The 17,500-nt window shown below is 45.4% G+C and overlaps 1 protein-coding gene across 1 annotated transcript in view; it reads right to left on the reverse strand.

The window, feature by feature from the left end:
* LOC139424171 (unconventional myosin-XV-like) overlaps positions 1-17,500 on the reverse strand; it is a 136,730-nt gene that overhangs the window by 40,023 nt on the left and 79,207 nt on the right. The window contains exons 36-40 of the mRNA XM_071175854.1: positions 13,569-13,689; positions 7,762-7,913; positions 5,636-6,046; positions 2,979-3,054; positions 1,942-2,098 (exon numbers count right to left, since the gene is read on the reverse strand). Of these exons, the coding sequence (XP_071031955.1) occupies positions 1,942-2,098; positions 2,979-3,054; positions 5,636-6,046; positions 7,762-7,913; positions 13,569-13,689 (917 nt within the window). The remainder of the gene's footprint in view (positions 1-1,941; positions 2,099-2,978; positions 3,055-5,635; positions 6,047-7,761; positions 7,914-13,568; positions 13,690-17,500) is intronic.

Raw genomic sequence — 17,500 nt, forward strand, 5'->3', positions numbered from 1 at the left:
AGACTGAATAAGACTGAATGAGACTGAATAAGACTGACTGAATAAGACTAAATAAGACTGAATGAGACTGAATAAGACTGAATTAGACTAAATAAGACTGAATAAGACTGAACAAGACTAAATAAGACTGAATAAGACTGAATAAGACTGAATAAGGACATGAGTCCTCACCTTTTTTCCCCGTCATCAGCCATTCTTAGCTCGGACAATCACCTGCCAGTCTGCACAGCGCAATATCAACCCAGAGCATATCGGACTGCTTCTCTCTACCACTTCACTGGATTCCTGCCGCTCTGGATCATTACTCCAGATAATTACTCCGGATCATCGCAGCTAGCTAGCTGCAAACGACTGGCTACTGTTAGCTAACGGCTCTGTCCCGAAGCAAGCACCAGTTAGCCTTGAGCTAGCCTCAAGCTAGACCCATAAACCAGAAAATTCTAGGGCTACAATACCTCCTTTGCCAATTGGCCCTGACCCTTTATTTTCGACACGGAGCCCCGCCTATCCATCACGACTGGACTGCCGACGTGATTGCCTGATGTGGTCTCAACAGGCTATTCTGTTACAATGTCGCTGCAGAACCATCTACTAGCCCCGGCCCGCTAACTTTTCTGAACGCTGTGTCCCCTGCTCGCCTAGCGTAGTAGTGACTACCGAACAGCCCCGAACGGCACCCTCATTGCCTGCATCCGTAATGGGTCTGCGTTCAAACGACCTCCACTCATCACTGTCAAACGCTCCCTTAAACACTTCAGCGAGCAGGCCTTTCTAATCGACTTGGCCCGGGTATCCTGGAAGGATATTGACCTCATCCCGTCAGTAGAGGATGCCTGGTTATTCTTTAAAAATGCCTTCCTCACCATCTTAAATAAGCATGCCCCTTTCAAAAACCTGACTGTCCTCGACCAGCACAAAAACATCCTGTGGCCTTCTGCATTAGCATTGAATAGCCCCCATGAAATGCAACTTTTCAGGGAAGTTAGGAACAAATATGCACAGACAGTTAGAAAAGCCAAGGCTTTTTCAAACAGGAATATGCATCCTGTATTACAAACTCCAAAAAGTCCATGGAGAATAAGAGCACCTCCTCCCAGCTGCCCACGCCCAATTTTTCAGTTTTTGATTTGTTAAAAAAGTTTGAAATATCCAATAAATGTCGTTCCACTTCATGATTGTGTCCCACTTGTTGTTGATTCTTCACAAAAAAATACAGTTTTATATCTTTATGTTTGAAGCCTGAAATGTGGCAAAAGGTCGCAAAGTTCAAGGGGGCCAAATACTTTCGCAAGGCACTGTAGCACCTGCTCCAGCAGGTATATCTCACTGGTCATCCCCAAAGCCAATTCCTCTTTTGGCCGCCTTTCCTTCCAGTTCTCTGCTGCCAGTGATTGGAAATAACTACAAAAATCACTGAAGCTGGAGACTCAAATCTCCCTCACTAACTTTAAGCATCAGCTGTCAGAGCAGCTCACAGATCACTGCACCTGTACATAGCCCATCTGTAAATAGCCCACCCAACTACCTCATCCCCATATTGTTATTTTATTTTTTGCTCCTTTGTACCCCAGTATCTCTACTTGCACATTCATCTTCTGCACATCGATCACTCCAGTGTTTAATTGCTAAATTGTCATTATTTCGCCAATATGGCATATTTATTGCCTTACCTCCCTAATCTTACCTCATTTGCACACACTGTATATATACTTTTTCTATTGTGTTATTGACTGTATGTTTGTTTTACTCCATGTGTAACTCTGTGTTGTTGTTTGTGTCGCACTGCTTTGCTTTATCTTGGCCAGGTCGCAGTTGTAAACGACAACTGGTTCTCAACTGTAGAATGAATGAAGCTGAATGGAAACTGAATAGAAGCAGAGTAGTCTGGAGTCAGAATAGAGTTTTCATGATGCTGAGCACTGTGTGTGTGTGACCTCTGACCTCTTGCCGGGCGGTAGGGCATCAGTCACGGGTGGAGGAGAGTCATACTGTCTGATGATATCCTTGATGTTACTGCTGGGTACGATGTCTACCTGAGGCAACACTGATGACTTCACCACCTCAGCAGCAGGGGGAGCAGGACTGGTCACCACCGGGGCTACACATCACATAGGGAGAGAGAGGACTGGTCACCACTGGGGAGAGAGGACTGATCACCACAGGGGAGAGAGGACTGGTCACCACTAGGGAGAGAGGACTGGTCACCACAGGGGAGAGAGGACTGGTCACCACAGGGGAGAGAGGACTGGTCACCACAGGGGAGAGAGGACTGGTCACCACCGGAGAGAGAGGACTGGTCACCACTGGGGAGAGAGGACTGGTCACCACTGGGGAGAGAGGACTGGTCACCACTAGGGAGAGATGACAGGTCACCACTGGGGAAAGAGGACTGGTCACTACTGGGGAGCAGGACTGGTCACCATTAGGGAGAGAGGACTGGTCACCACTAGGGAGAGAGGACTGGTCACCACTGGGGAGAGAGGACTGGTCACCACTAGGGAGAGAGGACTGGTCACCACTGGGGAGAGAGGACTGGTCACCACTAGGGAGAGAGGAATGGTCACCACTGGGGAGAGAGGACTGGTCACCACTGGGGAGAGAGGACTGGTCACCACTGGGGAGAGAGGACTGGTCACTACTGGGGAGAGAGGACTGGTCACCACTGGGGAGAGAGGACTGGTCACCACTGGGGAAAGAGGACTGGTCACCACCATACAATGTCTGATTGTTATAAATCATGTGATGTCTGATTGTTATAAATCATGTGATGTCTGATTGTGGTATATATCATGTGATGTCTGATTGTGGTATAAATCATGTGATGTCTGATTGTGGTATAAATCATGTGATGTCTGATTGTGGTATGAATCATGTGATGTCTGATTGTGGTTTATATCATGTGATGTCTGATTGTGGTATATATCATGTGATGTCTGATTGTGGTATAAATCATGTGATGTTTTTAATTAATGACTTACCAAACTTCCTGGCAGGTTCCTTGTTGATGGGCACGGCTGGAGACTTCTGGTGAGGAACCCCGTCTTTACCTGCGGTCTTGGCCTGAGGAGGAGGGAGCCACACAACACCTGAAGTCCTAAATTTCTGCAGATACACCACAGTCAACCTGAAGTCCTAACATCCTGCAGATACACCACAGTCAACCTGAAGTCCTAACATCCTGACCTGCAGATACCTCACAGTCAACCTGAAGTCCTAACATCCTGCAGATACACCACAGTCAACCTGAAGTCCTAACATCCTGCAGATAAACCACAGTCAACCTGAAGTCCTAACATCCTGCAGATACACCACAGTCAACCTGAAGTCCTAACATCCTGCAGATACACCACAGTCAACCTGAAGTCCTAACATCCTGCAGATACACCACAGTCAACCTGAAGTCCTAACATCCTGCAGATACACCACAGTCAACCTGAAGTCCTAACATCCTGCAGATAAACCACAGTCAACCTGAAGTCCTAACATCCTGCAGATACACCACAGTCAACCTGAAGTCCTAACATCCTGCAGATAAACCACAGTCAACCTGAAGTCCTAACATCCTGCAGATACACCACAGTCAACCTGAAGTCCTAACATCCTTACCTGCAGATACACCACAGTCAACCTGAAGTCCTAACATCCTGCAGATACACCACAGTCAACCTGATGTCCTAACATCCTTACCTGCAGATACACCACAGTCAACCTGAAGTCCTAACATCCTGCAGATACACCACAGTCAACCTGAAGTCCTAACATGCTGCAGATACACCACAGTCAACCTGAAGTCCTAACATCCTTACCTGCAGATACACCACAGTCAACCTGAAGTCCTAACATCCTGCAGATACACCACAGTCAACCTGAAGTCCTAACATCCTGCAGATACACCACAGTCAACCTGAAGTCCTAACATCCTGACCTGCAGATACACCACAGTCAACCTGAAGTCCTAACATCCTTACCTGCAGATACACCACAGTCAACCTGAAGTCCTAACATCCTGCAGATACACCACAGTCAACCTGAAGTCCTAACATCCTGACCTGCAGATACACCACAGTCAACCTGAAGTCCTAACATGCTGACCTGCAGATACACCACAGTCAACCTGAAGTCCTAACATCCTGCAGATACAACACAGTCAACCTGAAGTCCTAACATCCTGACCTGCAGATACACCACAGTCAACCTGAAGTCCTAACATCCTGCAGATAAACCACAGTCAACCTGAAGTCCTAACATCTTGCAGATAAACCACAGTCAACCTGAAGTCCTAACATGCTGCAGATACACCACAGTCAACCTGAAGTCCTAACATCCTGACCTGCAGATACACCACAGTCAACCTGAAGTCCTAACATCCTGCAGATACAACACAGTCAACCTGAAGTCCTAACATCCTGCAGATACACCACAGTCAACCTGAAGTCCTAACATCCTGACCTGCAGATACACCACAGTCAACCTGAAGTCCTAACATCCTGCAGATACACCACAGTCAACCTGAAGTCCTAACATCCTGCAGATAAACCACAGTCAACCTGAAGTCCTAACATCCTGCAGATACACCACAGTCAACCTGAAGTCCTAACATCCTTACCTGCAGATACACCACAGTCAACCTGAAGTCCTAACATCCTGCAGATACACCACAGTCAACCTGATGTCCTAACATCCTTACCTGCAGATACACCACAGTCAACCTGAAGTCCTAACATCCTGCAGATACACCACAGTCAACCTGAAGTCCTAACATGCTGCAGATACACCACAGTCAACCTGAAGTCCTAACATCCTTACCTGCAGATACACCACAGTCAACCTGAAGTCCTAACATCCTGCAGATAAACCACAGTCAACCTGAAGTCCTAACATCTTGCAGATAAACCACAGTCAACCTGAAGTCCTAACATGCTGCAGATACACCACAGTCAACCTGAAGTCCTAACATCCTTACCTGCAGATACACCACAGTCAACCTGAAGTCCTAACATCCTGCAGATACACCACAGTCAACCTGAAGTCCTAACATCCTTACCTGCAGATACACCACAGTCAACCTGAAGTCCTAACATCCTGCAGATACACCACAGTCAACCTGAAGTCCTAACATCCTGACCTGCAGATACACCACAGTCAACCTGAAGTCCTAACATCCTGCAGATACAACACAGTCAACCTGAAGTCCTAACATCCTGCAGATACACCACAGTCAACCTGAAGTCCTAACATCCTGACCTGCAGATACACCACAGTCAACCTGAAGTCCTAACATCCTGCAGATACACCACAGTCAACCTGAAGTCCTAACATCCTGCAGATACACCACAGTCATTCTGAAGTCCTAACATCCTGCAGATACACCACAGTCATTCTGAAGTCCTAACGTCCTGCAGATACACCACAGTCAACCTGAAGCGTTACCTGGGCAGGTATAGGTACTATACTCTTAGGAAAAAGGCTTCCTAAAAGGGTTCTTTGGCCTTCCCTATGGGAGAACCCGTTGAAGAACCCATTCGGTTTCCCTGTAGAACCCTCTGTGGAAAGGACTATACTTGGAACCCAGAAGGGTTCTTCAATGGGTTCTCCCACGGGGACAGGTTCTACACTCAGGTACGTATCAACTCACCTGGGTGGAAGGATAGGGGTCAGGGAGGCTGGCTGGATATGGCTGTACCTCAGGACTGGTGGGCTGGCTAGCCCCAGGGTAGACAGGGGCAGGCTGGGTAGTGGAGTTGGGTCTAGGGGTCTGGCTCTGGGGGACAGGATAGGGGTCAGGGAGGCTGGCTGGACTGGGGGTGGCAGGGGAAGCAGCATAGGGGCTGGGAGGCATGACAGCATACGGGCTGGCTGGACTGGAAGTGGCATAAGGGCTAGGAGTGATGCTAGCATATGGGCTCGGGGGGAAATGTGTGTAGGGGCTAGGGGGGAGGGAGTGGGGGAGGAGGGGGCTCATGGGCGGTGAGGTGAGGGGGGAAGTGGGGGGTGAGGTCATGGGGGAGGTTACTAAAGCCATGGCCTGCATTGTCATCTGCTGGGCCTGGGGAGGAGGGAAGAGGGGCAGGGGGAGGAGGGGGAGAGGAAGGGGAGGGAGAGAAGAGGAGAGGGGAGGAGGTGAATAAGTTAGACGTATCCTACAGTACCATAATGATGGTTAATAAGTTAGTCGTATCCTACAGAACCATAATGATGGTTAATAAGTTAGACGGTTCCTACCATAATGATGGTTAATAAGTTAGACGTATCCTACAGAACCATAATGATGGTTAATAAGTTAGTCGTATCCTACAGAACCATAATGATGGTTAATAAGTTAGTCGTATCCTACAGTACCATAATGATGGTTAATAAGTTAGTCGTAACCTACAGTACCATAATGATGGTTAATAAGTTAGACGTATCCTACAGAACCATAATGATGGTTAATAAGTTAGTCGTATCCTACAGAACCATAATGATGGTTAATAAGTTAGACGGTTCCTACCATAATGATGGTTAATAAGTTAGACGTATCCTACAGTACCATAATGATGGTTAATAAGTTAGACGGTTCCTACCATAATGATGGTTAATAAGTTAGACGGTTCCTACCATAATGATGGTTAATAAGTTAGACGTATCCTACAGAACCATAATGATGGTTAATAAGTTAGTCGTATCCTACAGTACCATAATGATGGTTAATAAGTTAGACGTATCCTACAGAACCATAATGATGGTTAATAAGTTAGACGTAACCTACAGAACCATAATGATGGTTAATAAGTTAGACGGTTCCTACCATAATGATGGTTAATAAGTTAGACGTAACCTACAGTACCATAATGATGGTTAATAAGTTAGACGTATCCTACAGAACCATAATGATGGTTAATAAGTTAGACGTATCCTACAGTACCATAATGATGGTTAATAAGTTAGACGTATCCTACAGTACCATAATGATGGTTAATAAGTTAGACGTATCCTACAGTACCATAATGATGGTTAATAAGTTAGACGTATCCTACAGAACCATAATGATGGTTAATAAGTTAGACGTATGCTACAGTACCATAATGATGGTTAATAAGTTAGACGTATCCTACCATAATGATGGTTAATAAGTTAGACGGTTCCTACCATAATGATGGTTAATAAGTTAGTCGTAACCTACAGAACCATAATGATGGTTAATAAGTTAGACGTATCCTACAGAACCATAATGATGGTTAATAAGTTAGTCGTATCCTACCATAATGATGGTTAATAAGTTAGACGTATCCTACAGTACCATAATGATGGTTAATAAGTTCGACGTATCCTACCATAATGATGGTTAATAAGTTAGACGTAACCTACAGTACCATAATGATGGTTAATAAGTTAGTCGTATCCTACAGAACCATAATGATGGTTAATAAGTTAGACGTATCCTACAGTACCATAATGATGGTTAATAAGTTAGACGTAACCTACAGTACCATAATGATGGTTAATAAGTTAGACGGTTCCTACCATAATGATGGTTAATAAGTTAGACGTAACCTACAGTACCATAATGATGGTTAATAAGTTAGTCGTATCCTACAGAACCATAATGATGGTTAATAAGTTAGACGTATCCTACCATAATGATGGTTAATAAGTTAGACGTATCCTACAGTACCATAATGATGGTTAATAAGTTAGTCGTATCCTACCATAATGATGGTTAATAAGTTAGACGTAACCTACAGTACCATAATGATGGTTAATAAGTTAGACGGTTCCTACCATAATGATGGCCTGTTGGTTCATGATGGCGTGTTGCTGCTGGGCCATGACAGCATGCTGTTGATCTACTACAGAAGCAACCGGAGCCACTGGGACCACCGGGACCAACGGAGCCACCGGGACCACCGGCAACATCGGCAAAACCCTCACCGCTGAAGGAAACACACAAAACAACGCTGCTAAATGCAGTGGTGGGAAGTACTTCATTGAAAATACTTTAAGGTACTACTTTAAATATCACCGTTTTTATGTTCTCTGTACTTTACTATTTATGTTTTGGATTACTTTCACTCTTACCTCATTACAATCCTGTACTTTTTCTCCGTACATTTTCCGTACATTTTCACCCAAAAGATACATTTTGAATGCTAAGCAGATCAATGTCATCACTCAGTCAGTCAGTCTATATCGGGTATCTGTGCTTTACTTTCCTATTCATATTTTTTGACAATTTCTACTCCACTGTAGTTCTATATTACTCCATACATTTTCGCAAAAGTCCTCGTTACAATTTGAATGCTTATTAGGACAGGAAAATGGTCCAATTCACACACTTATAAAGAGAACATCCCTGGTCATCCCTACTGCCTCTGATCCGGCTGACTCACTAAACACACATGCTTAGTTTGTAAATCAAATGAAATGTTCTTGGTCGCGTACACATATTTCGCAGATGTTATCACAGGTGTAGCGAAATGCTTATGTTCCTAACTCCAACTATGCAGTAATACCTAGCTAAATGCTTGTGTTTCTAGCTCCAACAGTACAGTAGTATCTAACTAAATGCTTGTGTTCCTAGCTCCAACAGTGCAGTAGTATCTAACTAAATGCTTGTGTCCCTAGCTCCAGCAGTAATACCTAACTAAATGCTTGTGTTCCCAGCTCCAACAGTGCAGTAGTATCTAACTAAATGCTTGTGTTTCTAGCTCCAACAGTTCAGTAGTATCTAACTAAATGCTTGTGTTCCTAGCTCCAACAGTGCAGTAGTATCTAACTAAATGCTTGTGTTCCTAGCTCCAGCAGTAATACCTAACTAAATGCTTGTGTTCCCAGCTCCAACAGTGCAGTAGTATCTAACTAAATGCTTGTGTTCCTAGCTCCAACAGTGCAGTAGTATCTAACTAAATGCTTGTGTTCCTAGCTCCAACAGTGCAGTAGTATCTAACAATGCTTGTGTTCCTAGCTCCAGCAGTAATATCTAACTAAATGCTTGTGTTCCCAGCTCCAACAGTGCAGTAGTATCTAACTAAATGCTTGTGTTCCTAGCTCCAACAGTGCAATAGTATCTAACTAAATGCTTGTGTTCCCAGCTCCAACAGTTCAGTAGTATCTAACTAAATGCTTGTGTTCCTAGCTCCAACAGTGCAGTAGTATCTAACTAAATGCTTGTGTTCCCAGCTCCAACAGTGCAGTAGTATCTAACAATGCTTGTGTTCCCAGCTCCAACAGTGCAGTAATATCTAACTAAATGCTTGTGTTCCCAGCTCCAACAGTGCAGTAGTATCTAACTAAATGCTTGTGTTCCTAGCTCCAACAGTTCAGTAGTATCTAACTAAATGCTTGTGTTCCTAGCTCCAACAGTGCAGTAGTATCTAACTAAATGCTTGTGTTTCCAGCTCCAACAGAGCAGTAGTATCTAACTAAATGCTTGTGTTTCTAGCTCCAACAGTGCAGTAGTATCTAACTAAATGCTTGTGTTCCCAGCTCCAACAGTTCAGTAGTATCTAACTAAATGATTGTGTTCCTAGCTCCAACAGTACAGGCTGTGAATTCTGCATCAACCCCTACAAATATATTAAATTATTATTAACATTATAATTGTAACGCATGTTTATTTCGCTATAGATCCATAACTAATTACAATAATAAATATCACTGAATGACAAGTGGTTGACGATTTCAGCACCGTTTGGCTCTGAGACCAGCATGGGGACTCAATAAATCAATGAAATACAAAACAAGAGAACACACATGGTTAATGTTCTGGAAAATGTTTTACAAATAATAGTGTATAATGTATATAATGTATATAATATATCATATCTAAACGAGCGTTTCCGTAAGTCCACTCAAATTTCTTCAACTGTCTTCTGACTGTGATTAGAGCGCTGTTGAATGCCGTTGCCGATCGCTCATCATCTTCAACCATCAGTGAGTCCATTTTACAGAGTCCACCAAATGCATAAACCAGATTTGCCCCCTCCCAAAAATGCATCAACCCCAACAAAAACATGAATTTATTATTAACCTACATTATAATTGTAACGTAGATTTTTTTTCATTATGGATCCATAACGAATTACTACTAACCACTAGGCAACGCTGCCGCCTAATCAATAACAAATGACTATGGGAATAAATATCACTGAATGACATGTGGTCAACTATTTCAACACCGTTTTGCGCTGCTCTGAGACTGCTCTTGATCAATAATGAGATTTTTTTTATTTTCACTGAATCTCCGTTTGGGTATTGGTTAGACTACAATTAGGGTGTGGAAATGTTAGGATTATTTTGCTTTTAGTAGCCTACTCCCACCCGGTCATGTTGTACAGCGCCATATTTTCCTGAGGTTTTAGTTTTTTTTCAATTTTTCTAGTTTTTCTTGGAATTGAAACTCCATAAAAATAATCAAATTAATTAAGAAACATTTCTTAAATCAATCCCATATACTATGTTCTTACAAAAAAAATAGGTTTTAAATTCTCTAGTACAGCCACTATTAAAAATAGTCAAATGCTTCTCAAAGATGCCCTCTGGTGGTCAAACTAGCACTAACTAGAATTAATGGCAACAATGTCTGACAATTAACAACAACATTTTTAAAGGAAGACCATTGTATGCTATACAGGGATGGTTGACTCTACCCAAATGATCTAGGAGCCTGGATCCTCTCTTCACATTTCAAGGCCATGTAAAGATGTTGACTGAGAGACAGACCAAGCCCCAGTTTAGGTAATCCCTCCCATCCTCTCAAAATCAAATCAAATCAAATTCTATTGGTCACATACACATGGCTAGCAGATGTTATCGTGAGTGTAGCGAAATGCTTGTGCTTCTAGTTCCGACAGTGCAGCAAATTTTTAACAAGTAACATCTAACAATTCCCCAACAACTACCTAATACACACAGATCTAAGTAAAGGAATGGAATGAGAATATATACATATAAATATATGGATGAGCATTGACTGAGCGGCACAGTTAAGATGCAATAGATCGTATAAAATACGGTATATACATATGAGTTGAGCAATGCAGGATATGTAAACATTATTAAAGTGACTAGTGATCCGTTTGTTAAAGGGACAATGATTTGAGTCTGTATGTAGGCAGCAGCCTCACTGTGTTAGTGATGGCTGTTTAACAGTCCAATGGCCTTGAGATAAAAGCTGTTTTTCAGTCTCTCGGTCCCTGCTTTGATGCACCTGTACTGACCTCGCCTTCTGGATGGCAATGGGGTGAACAGGCAGTGGCTCGGGTGGTTGTGGCCCTTGATGATCTTCTTGGTCTTCCTGTGACAGGTGCTGTAGATGTCCTGGAGGGCCGGCAGTGTGCCCCCAGTGATGCGTTGGGCTGACCTCACCACCCTCTGGAGAACCCTATGGTTGCGGACGGAGCAGTTGCCGTATCAGGTGGTGATACAGCCCGACAGGATGTTCACAGGATGTTCACAATGGTGCATCTGTAGAAGTTTGTGAGGTTCTTCGGGGTGCTGTTGCGCCTTCTTCACCACCCAGTCAGTCTGGATGGACCATTTCAGGATGTGACGCCGAGGAACTTGGAAAGGTGGCTCCCTTTGCTGAAGACCAGGATCAGCTCCTTTGTTTTGTTGACATTGACGGAAAAGGTTATTTTCCTGGCACCGCCACTCTCGCCAGGACCCTCACATCCCCCCAGTAGGCTGTCTCGTCATTGTTGGTAATCAGGCCTACCACTATTGTGTCAAACTTGATGATTGAGTTGGAGATGTGTGTAGCCAAGCAGTCATGTGTGAACAAGGAGTACAGGAGGGGGCTGAGCACGCACCCTTGTGGGGTCCCTGTGTTGGGGATCATGGAGATGTTGTTTCCTACCTTCACCACCTGGGGACGGCCCATCAGCAAGTCCAGGACCCAGTTGCATAGGATGAGGTTCAGTCCCAGGACCCCTGAGCTTAGTGATGAGCTTGAAGGGTACTATGGTGTTGAATGCTAAGCTATAGTTGATGAACATCATTCTTACATAGGTATTCCTATGGCCCAGATGGGATAGGGCAGTGTGCAGAGTGATGGCGATTGCATCATCCGTTGGGGGGGTAAGCAAACTGAAGTGGGGCTAGGATGTCAGGTAAGGTGGAAGTGATATGATCCTTAACTAGCCTCTGAAAACACTTCCTGATGTCAGAAGTGAGTGCTACCGGGGAGACAGTCATTTAGTTCAGTTACCTTTGCTTTCTTGGGTACAGGAACAATGGTGGACATCTTTAAGCAAGTGGGGACAACAGACTGGGACACGGAGAGATTGAATATGTCTGTGAACACTCCAGCCAGCTGATCTGCACATTCTCTGAGGACGCGGCTAGGACTGCTATCTGGGCCGGCAGCCTTGCGAGGGTTAAATGTCTTACTCACATCGGCTACGGAGAACTAGAGCTCACTGTCCTCATGAACGTCGGTGGCCCGCGTTGGCTGCACTGTGTTTGCCTCGAAGCGGTTGAAGAAGGTGTTTCTGGAGGAAGATGTCGGTGTCTGCGACGTGGCTGGTTTTCCCCTTTATAAATTATGTTTTCTCTTTGTAAATGATGTCTGAGTGTTAGAGTGTGCCCCTGGCAAACCGTGTACCTAGTTTGCTTCATATACGGAATGTGAAATGATTTATACTTTTACTTTGGATACTAAAGTATATTTAAAACGAAACAATTTTAGACTTTTACTCAAGTAGTATTTTACTGGGTGACTTTTAATTGAGTCATTTTCCATTTACTTTTAATCAAGTAGGACATTTGGGAACTTTTTTCCACCGCTGGCTAAATGCTAGTGCTAAAACTTAAACACTTAGCCAAAGAGTACAATATGATAAGTTAATAGCTAAATGCTAGGCTAACCATTAACTGTTAGGTTAAAGCTAACTGCTAGGTTACAACTACCTGCTAGGTTACAACTACCTGCTAGGTTACCACTACCTGCTAGGTTACCACTACCTGCTAGGTTACCACTACCTGCTAGGTTACAGCTATCTGCTAGGTTACAGCTAACTGCTAGGTTACAGCTAGCTGCTAGGTTACAGCTAACTGCTAGATTACAGCTAACTGCTAGGTTACAGCTAACTGCTAGATTACAACTATCTGCTAGGTTACAGCTAATTGCTAGATTACAACTACCTGCTAAGTTACAGCTAACTGCTAAACAATAGTCTAAAGGTTAACTGCTAGGTTACAACAAACCGCAAGGTTACAGCTAACTGCTAGATTACAACTACCTGCTATGTTACAGCTAACTGCTAAATAATAGGCTAAAGGCTAACGGCTAGGTTACAGCTAACTGCTAAGTTAAAGCTAACGGCTAGGTTACAGCTAACTGCTAAGTTAAAGCTAACGGCTAGGTTACAGCTAACTGCTAGGTTACAATGAACAGCTAACTGCTAAATAGTAGGCTAAAGGCTAACGGCTAGGTTACAGCTAACTGCTAAGTTAAAGCTAACCGCTAGGTTACAGCTAACTGCTAGGTTACAACGAACAGATAACTGCTAAATAATAGGCTAAAGGCTAACTGCTATGATAAAAGTCAAAAAGCTAAAACTCCAGAGGTGTATGTGAGATTGACTGACCTCCGGGGGGTGGCTGGGTGGAGTAAGGGGTGCTGGAGCCCGGCTGGGGGTCCCATCTCCCCCCTCCGACACCCCCACCCCCCTGCATCCTGCTGGAGAGACCAGATGGATGCTCCTGGTCCTGGAGGAGGGAGAAGGGAGAGAAAGTTACAGAGACTAAGATTGTAACCCATTATAGCTAACCCGTGTGCACGCGCGTGTGTGTGTGTGTGTGCATGTGTGTGTGTGTGTGTGTGTGTGTGTGTGTGTGTGTGTGTGCGTGCGTGTGTGTGTGTGTGTGTGGTGTGTGTGTGTGTGTTTAACATACATCAGTAATCAGGTCAGTGTGTGTTTCTGTGTGTGTGTGTGTGTGTGTGTGTTTAACATACATCAGTAATCAGGTCAGTGTGTGTTTCTGTGGTGTGTGTGTGTGTCTGTGTGTGTGTGTGTGTGTGTGTGTGTGTGTGTTTAACATACATCAGTAATCAGGTGTTTGACTGTGGAATCACCATCACTTCTCTTCTCATGTATCTAAGCCACTGGGCCATATGTCAGTGTGTGTGTCCGTGGTGTGTGTGTCCGTGGTGTGTGTGTCCGTGGTGAGTGTGTGTAAGTGGTGTGACTGTGTGCGCCTGTTTGTGTCCGTGACTGTGTGTGTGTCCGTGGTGTGTGTCCATATTCTGTCTGTGTGCGTCCGTGGTGTGTTTCTGTGTGTGTGTGTCAGTGGTGTGTGTGTGTGTGTGTATGTGTGTGTGTGTGTGTGTGTGTGTGTGTGTGTGTGTGTGTGTGTGTGTGTGTGTGTGTGTGTGTGTGTGTGTGTGTGTGTGTGTGTCAGTGGTGTGTGTGTGTGTGTGTGTGTGTGTGTGTGTGTGTGTGTGTCAGTGGTGTGTGTGTGTGTGTGTGTGTGTGTGTGTGTGTGTGTGTGTGTGTGTGTGTGTGTGTGTGTGTGTGTGTGTGTGTGTGTGTGTGATGTACGACATAGTCTCATTAATGAATTAGGTCCTTCTGATGAGTGTCAGTTCCTCGTAAGGCCATCTCCGGTTGCCGGGGGCGGGATATCACCGTGGCGATCTGGTCACCGTGACAGTTACGGTAACAGGGGGAGAGAGCTGTACAACAGATCTTTTACATGCTAATTCCTGTTCTAGACGTCCCATCAGATAGATTGTGTGTGTGTGTTTGTGCGTGTGCATGTGCGTGTGTGTGTGAGAACAGATGGCTAATATGTGATGGGGCTGGTGATCCAGGGTTCTGGTCCTGTAGATAATGTGTGATGGGGCTGGTGATCCAGGGTTCTGGTCCTGTAGATAATGTGTGATGGGGCTGGTGATCCAGACACAGTGTTCTGGTCCTGTAGATAATGTGTGATGGGGCTGGTGATCCAGACACAGTGTTCTGGTCCTGTAGATAATGTGTGATGGGGCTGGTGATCCAGACACAGTGTTCTGGTCCTGTAGATAATGTGTGATGGGGCTGGTGATCCAGGGTTCTGGTCCTGTAGATAATGTGTGATGGGGCTGGTGATCCAGGGTTCTGGTCCTGTAGATAATGTGTGATGGGGCTGGTGATCCAGGGTTCTGGTCCTGTAGATAATGTGTGATGGGGCTGGTGATCCAGGGTTCTGGTCCTGTAGATAATGTGTGATGGGGCTGGTGATCCAGTGTTCTGGTCCTGTAGATAATGTGTGATGGGGCTGGTGATCCAGGGTTCTGGTCCTGTAGATAATGTGTGATGGGGCTGGTGATCCAGGGTTCTGGTCCTGTAGATAATATGTGATGAGGCTGGTGATCCAGGGTTCTGGTCCTGTAGATAATGTGTGATGGGGCTGGTGATCCAGGGTTCTGGTCCTGTAGATAATGTGTGATGGGGCTGGTGATCCAGTGTTCTGGTCCTGTAGATAATGTGTGATGGGGCTGGTGATCCAGGGTTCTGGTCCTGTAGATAATGTGTGATGGGTCTGGTGATCCAGGGTTCTGGTCCTGTAGATAATGTGTGATGGGGCTGGTGATCCAGGGTTCTTGTCCTGTAGATAATGTGTGATGTGGCTGGTGATCCAGGATTCTGGTCCTGTAGATAATGTGTGATGGGGCTGGTGATCCAGTGTTCTGGTCCTGTAGATAATATGTGATGGGGCTGGTGATCCAGGGTTCTGGTCCTGTAGATAATGTGTGATGGGGCTGGTGATCCAGTGTTCTGGTCCTGTAGATAATGTGTGATGGGGCTGGTGATCCAGTGTTCTGGTCCTGTAGATAATGTGTGATGGGGCTGGTGATCCAGACACAGGGTTCTGGTCCTGTAGATAATGTGTGATGGGGCTGGTGATCCAGGGTTCTGGTCCTGTAGATAATATGTGATGGGGCTGGTGACACAGGGTTCTGGTCCTGTAGATAATGTGTGATGGGGCTGGTGATCCAGTGTTCTGGTCCTGTAGATAATGTGTGATGAGGCTGGTGATCCAGTGTTCTGGTCCTGTAGATAATGTGTGATGGGGCTGGTGATCCAGACACAGGGTTCTGGTCCTGTAGATAATGTGTGATGGGGCTGGTGATGCAGACACAGTGTTCTGGTCCTGTAGATAATGTGTGAAGGGGCTGGTGATCCAGACACAGTGTTCTGGTCCTGTAGATAATGTGTGATGGGGCTGGTGATCCAGTGTTCTGGTCCTGTAGATAATGTGTGATGGGGCTGGTGATCCAGTGTTCTGGTCCTGTAGATAATGTGTGATGGGGCTGGTGATCCAGGGTTCTGGTCCTGTAGATAATATGTGATGGGGCTGGTGATCCAGGGTTCTGGTCCTGTAGATAATGTGTGATGGGGCTGGTGATCCAGGGTTCTGGTCCTGTAGATAATGTGTGATGGGGCAGGTGATCTAGGGTTCTGGTCCTGTAGATAATGTGTGATGGGGCTGGTGATCCAGACACAGGGTTCTGGTCCTGTAGATAATGTGTGATGGGGCTGGGGATCCAGTGTTCTGGTCCTGTAGATAATGTGTGATGGGGCTGGTGATCCAGTGTTCTGGTCCTGTAGATAATGTGTGATGGGGCTGGTGATCCAGGGTTCGGGTCCTGTAGATAATATGTGATGGGGCTGGTGATCCAGGGTTCTGGTCCTGTAGATAATGTGTGATGGGGCTGGTGATATAGGGTTCTGGTCCTGTAGATAATGTGTGATGAGGCTGGTGATCCAGGGTTCTGGTCCTGTAGATAATGTGTGATGGGGCTGGTGATCCAGGGTTCTGGTCCTGTAGATAATATGTGATGGGGCTGGTGACACAGGGTTCTGGTCCTGTAGATAATGTGTGATGGGGCTGGTGATCCAGGGTTCTGGTCCTGTAGATAATATGTGATGGGGCTGGTGACACAGGGTTCTGGTCCTGTAGATAATGTGTGATGGGGCTGGTGATCCAGTGTTCTGGTCCTGTAGATAATGTGTGATGGGGCTGGTGATCCAGTGTTCTGGTCCTGTAGATAATGTGTGATGGGGCTGGTGATCCAGGGTTCTGGTCCTGTAGATAATGTGTGATGGGGCTGGTGATCTAGGGTTTTGGTCCTGTAGATAATGTGTGATGGGGCTGGTGATCCAGACACAGGGTTCTGGTCCTGTAGATAATGTGTGATGGGGCTGGTGATCCAGGGTTCTGGTCCTGTAGATAATGTGTGATGGGGCTGGTGATCCAGGGTTCTGGTCCTGTAGATAATGTGTGATGAGGGTGGTGATCCAGACACAGTGTTCTGGTCCTGTAGATAATGTGTGATGGGGCTGGTGATCCAGGGTTCTGGTCCTGTAGATAATGTGTGATGGGGCTGGTGATCCAGGGTTCTGGTCCTGTAGATAATGTGTGATGGGGCTGGTGATCCAGGGTTCTGGTCCTGTAGATAATGTGTGATGGGGCTGGTGATCCAGTGTTCTGGTCCTGTAGATAATGTGTGATGGGGCTGGTGATCCAGTGTTCT

The sequence above is a fragment of the Oncorhynchus clarkii genome, chromosome 13 (genome assembly GCF_045791955.1).
Source record: "Oncorhynchus clarkii lewisi isolate Uvic-CL-2024 chromosome 13, UVic_Ocla_1.0, whole genome shotgun sequence".
In the NCBI taxonomy this organism is placed as follows: domain Eukaryota; kingdom Metazoa; phylum Chordata; class Actinopteri; order Salmoniformes; family Salmonidae; genus Oncorhynchus; species Oncorhynchus clarkii.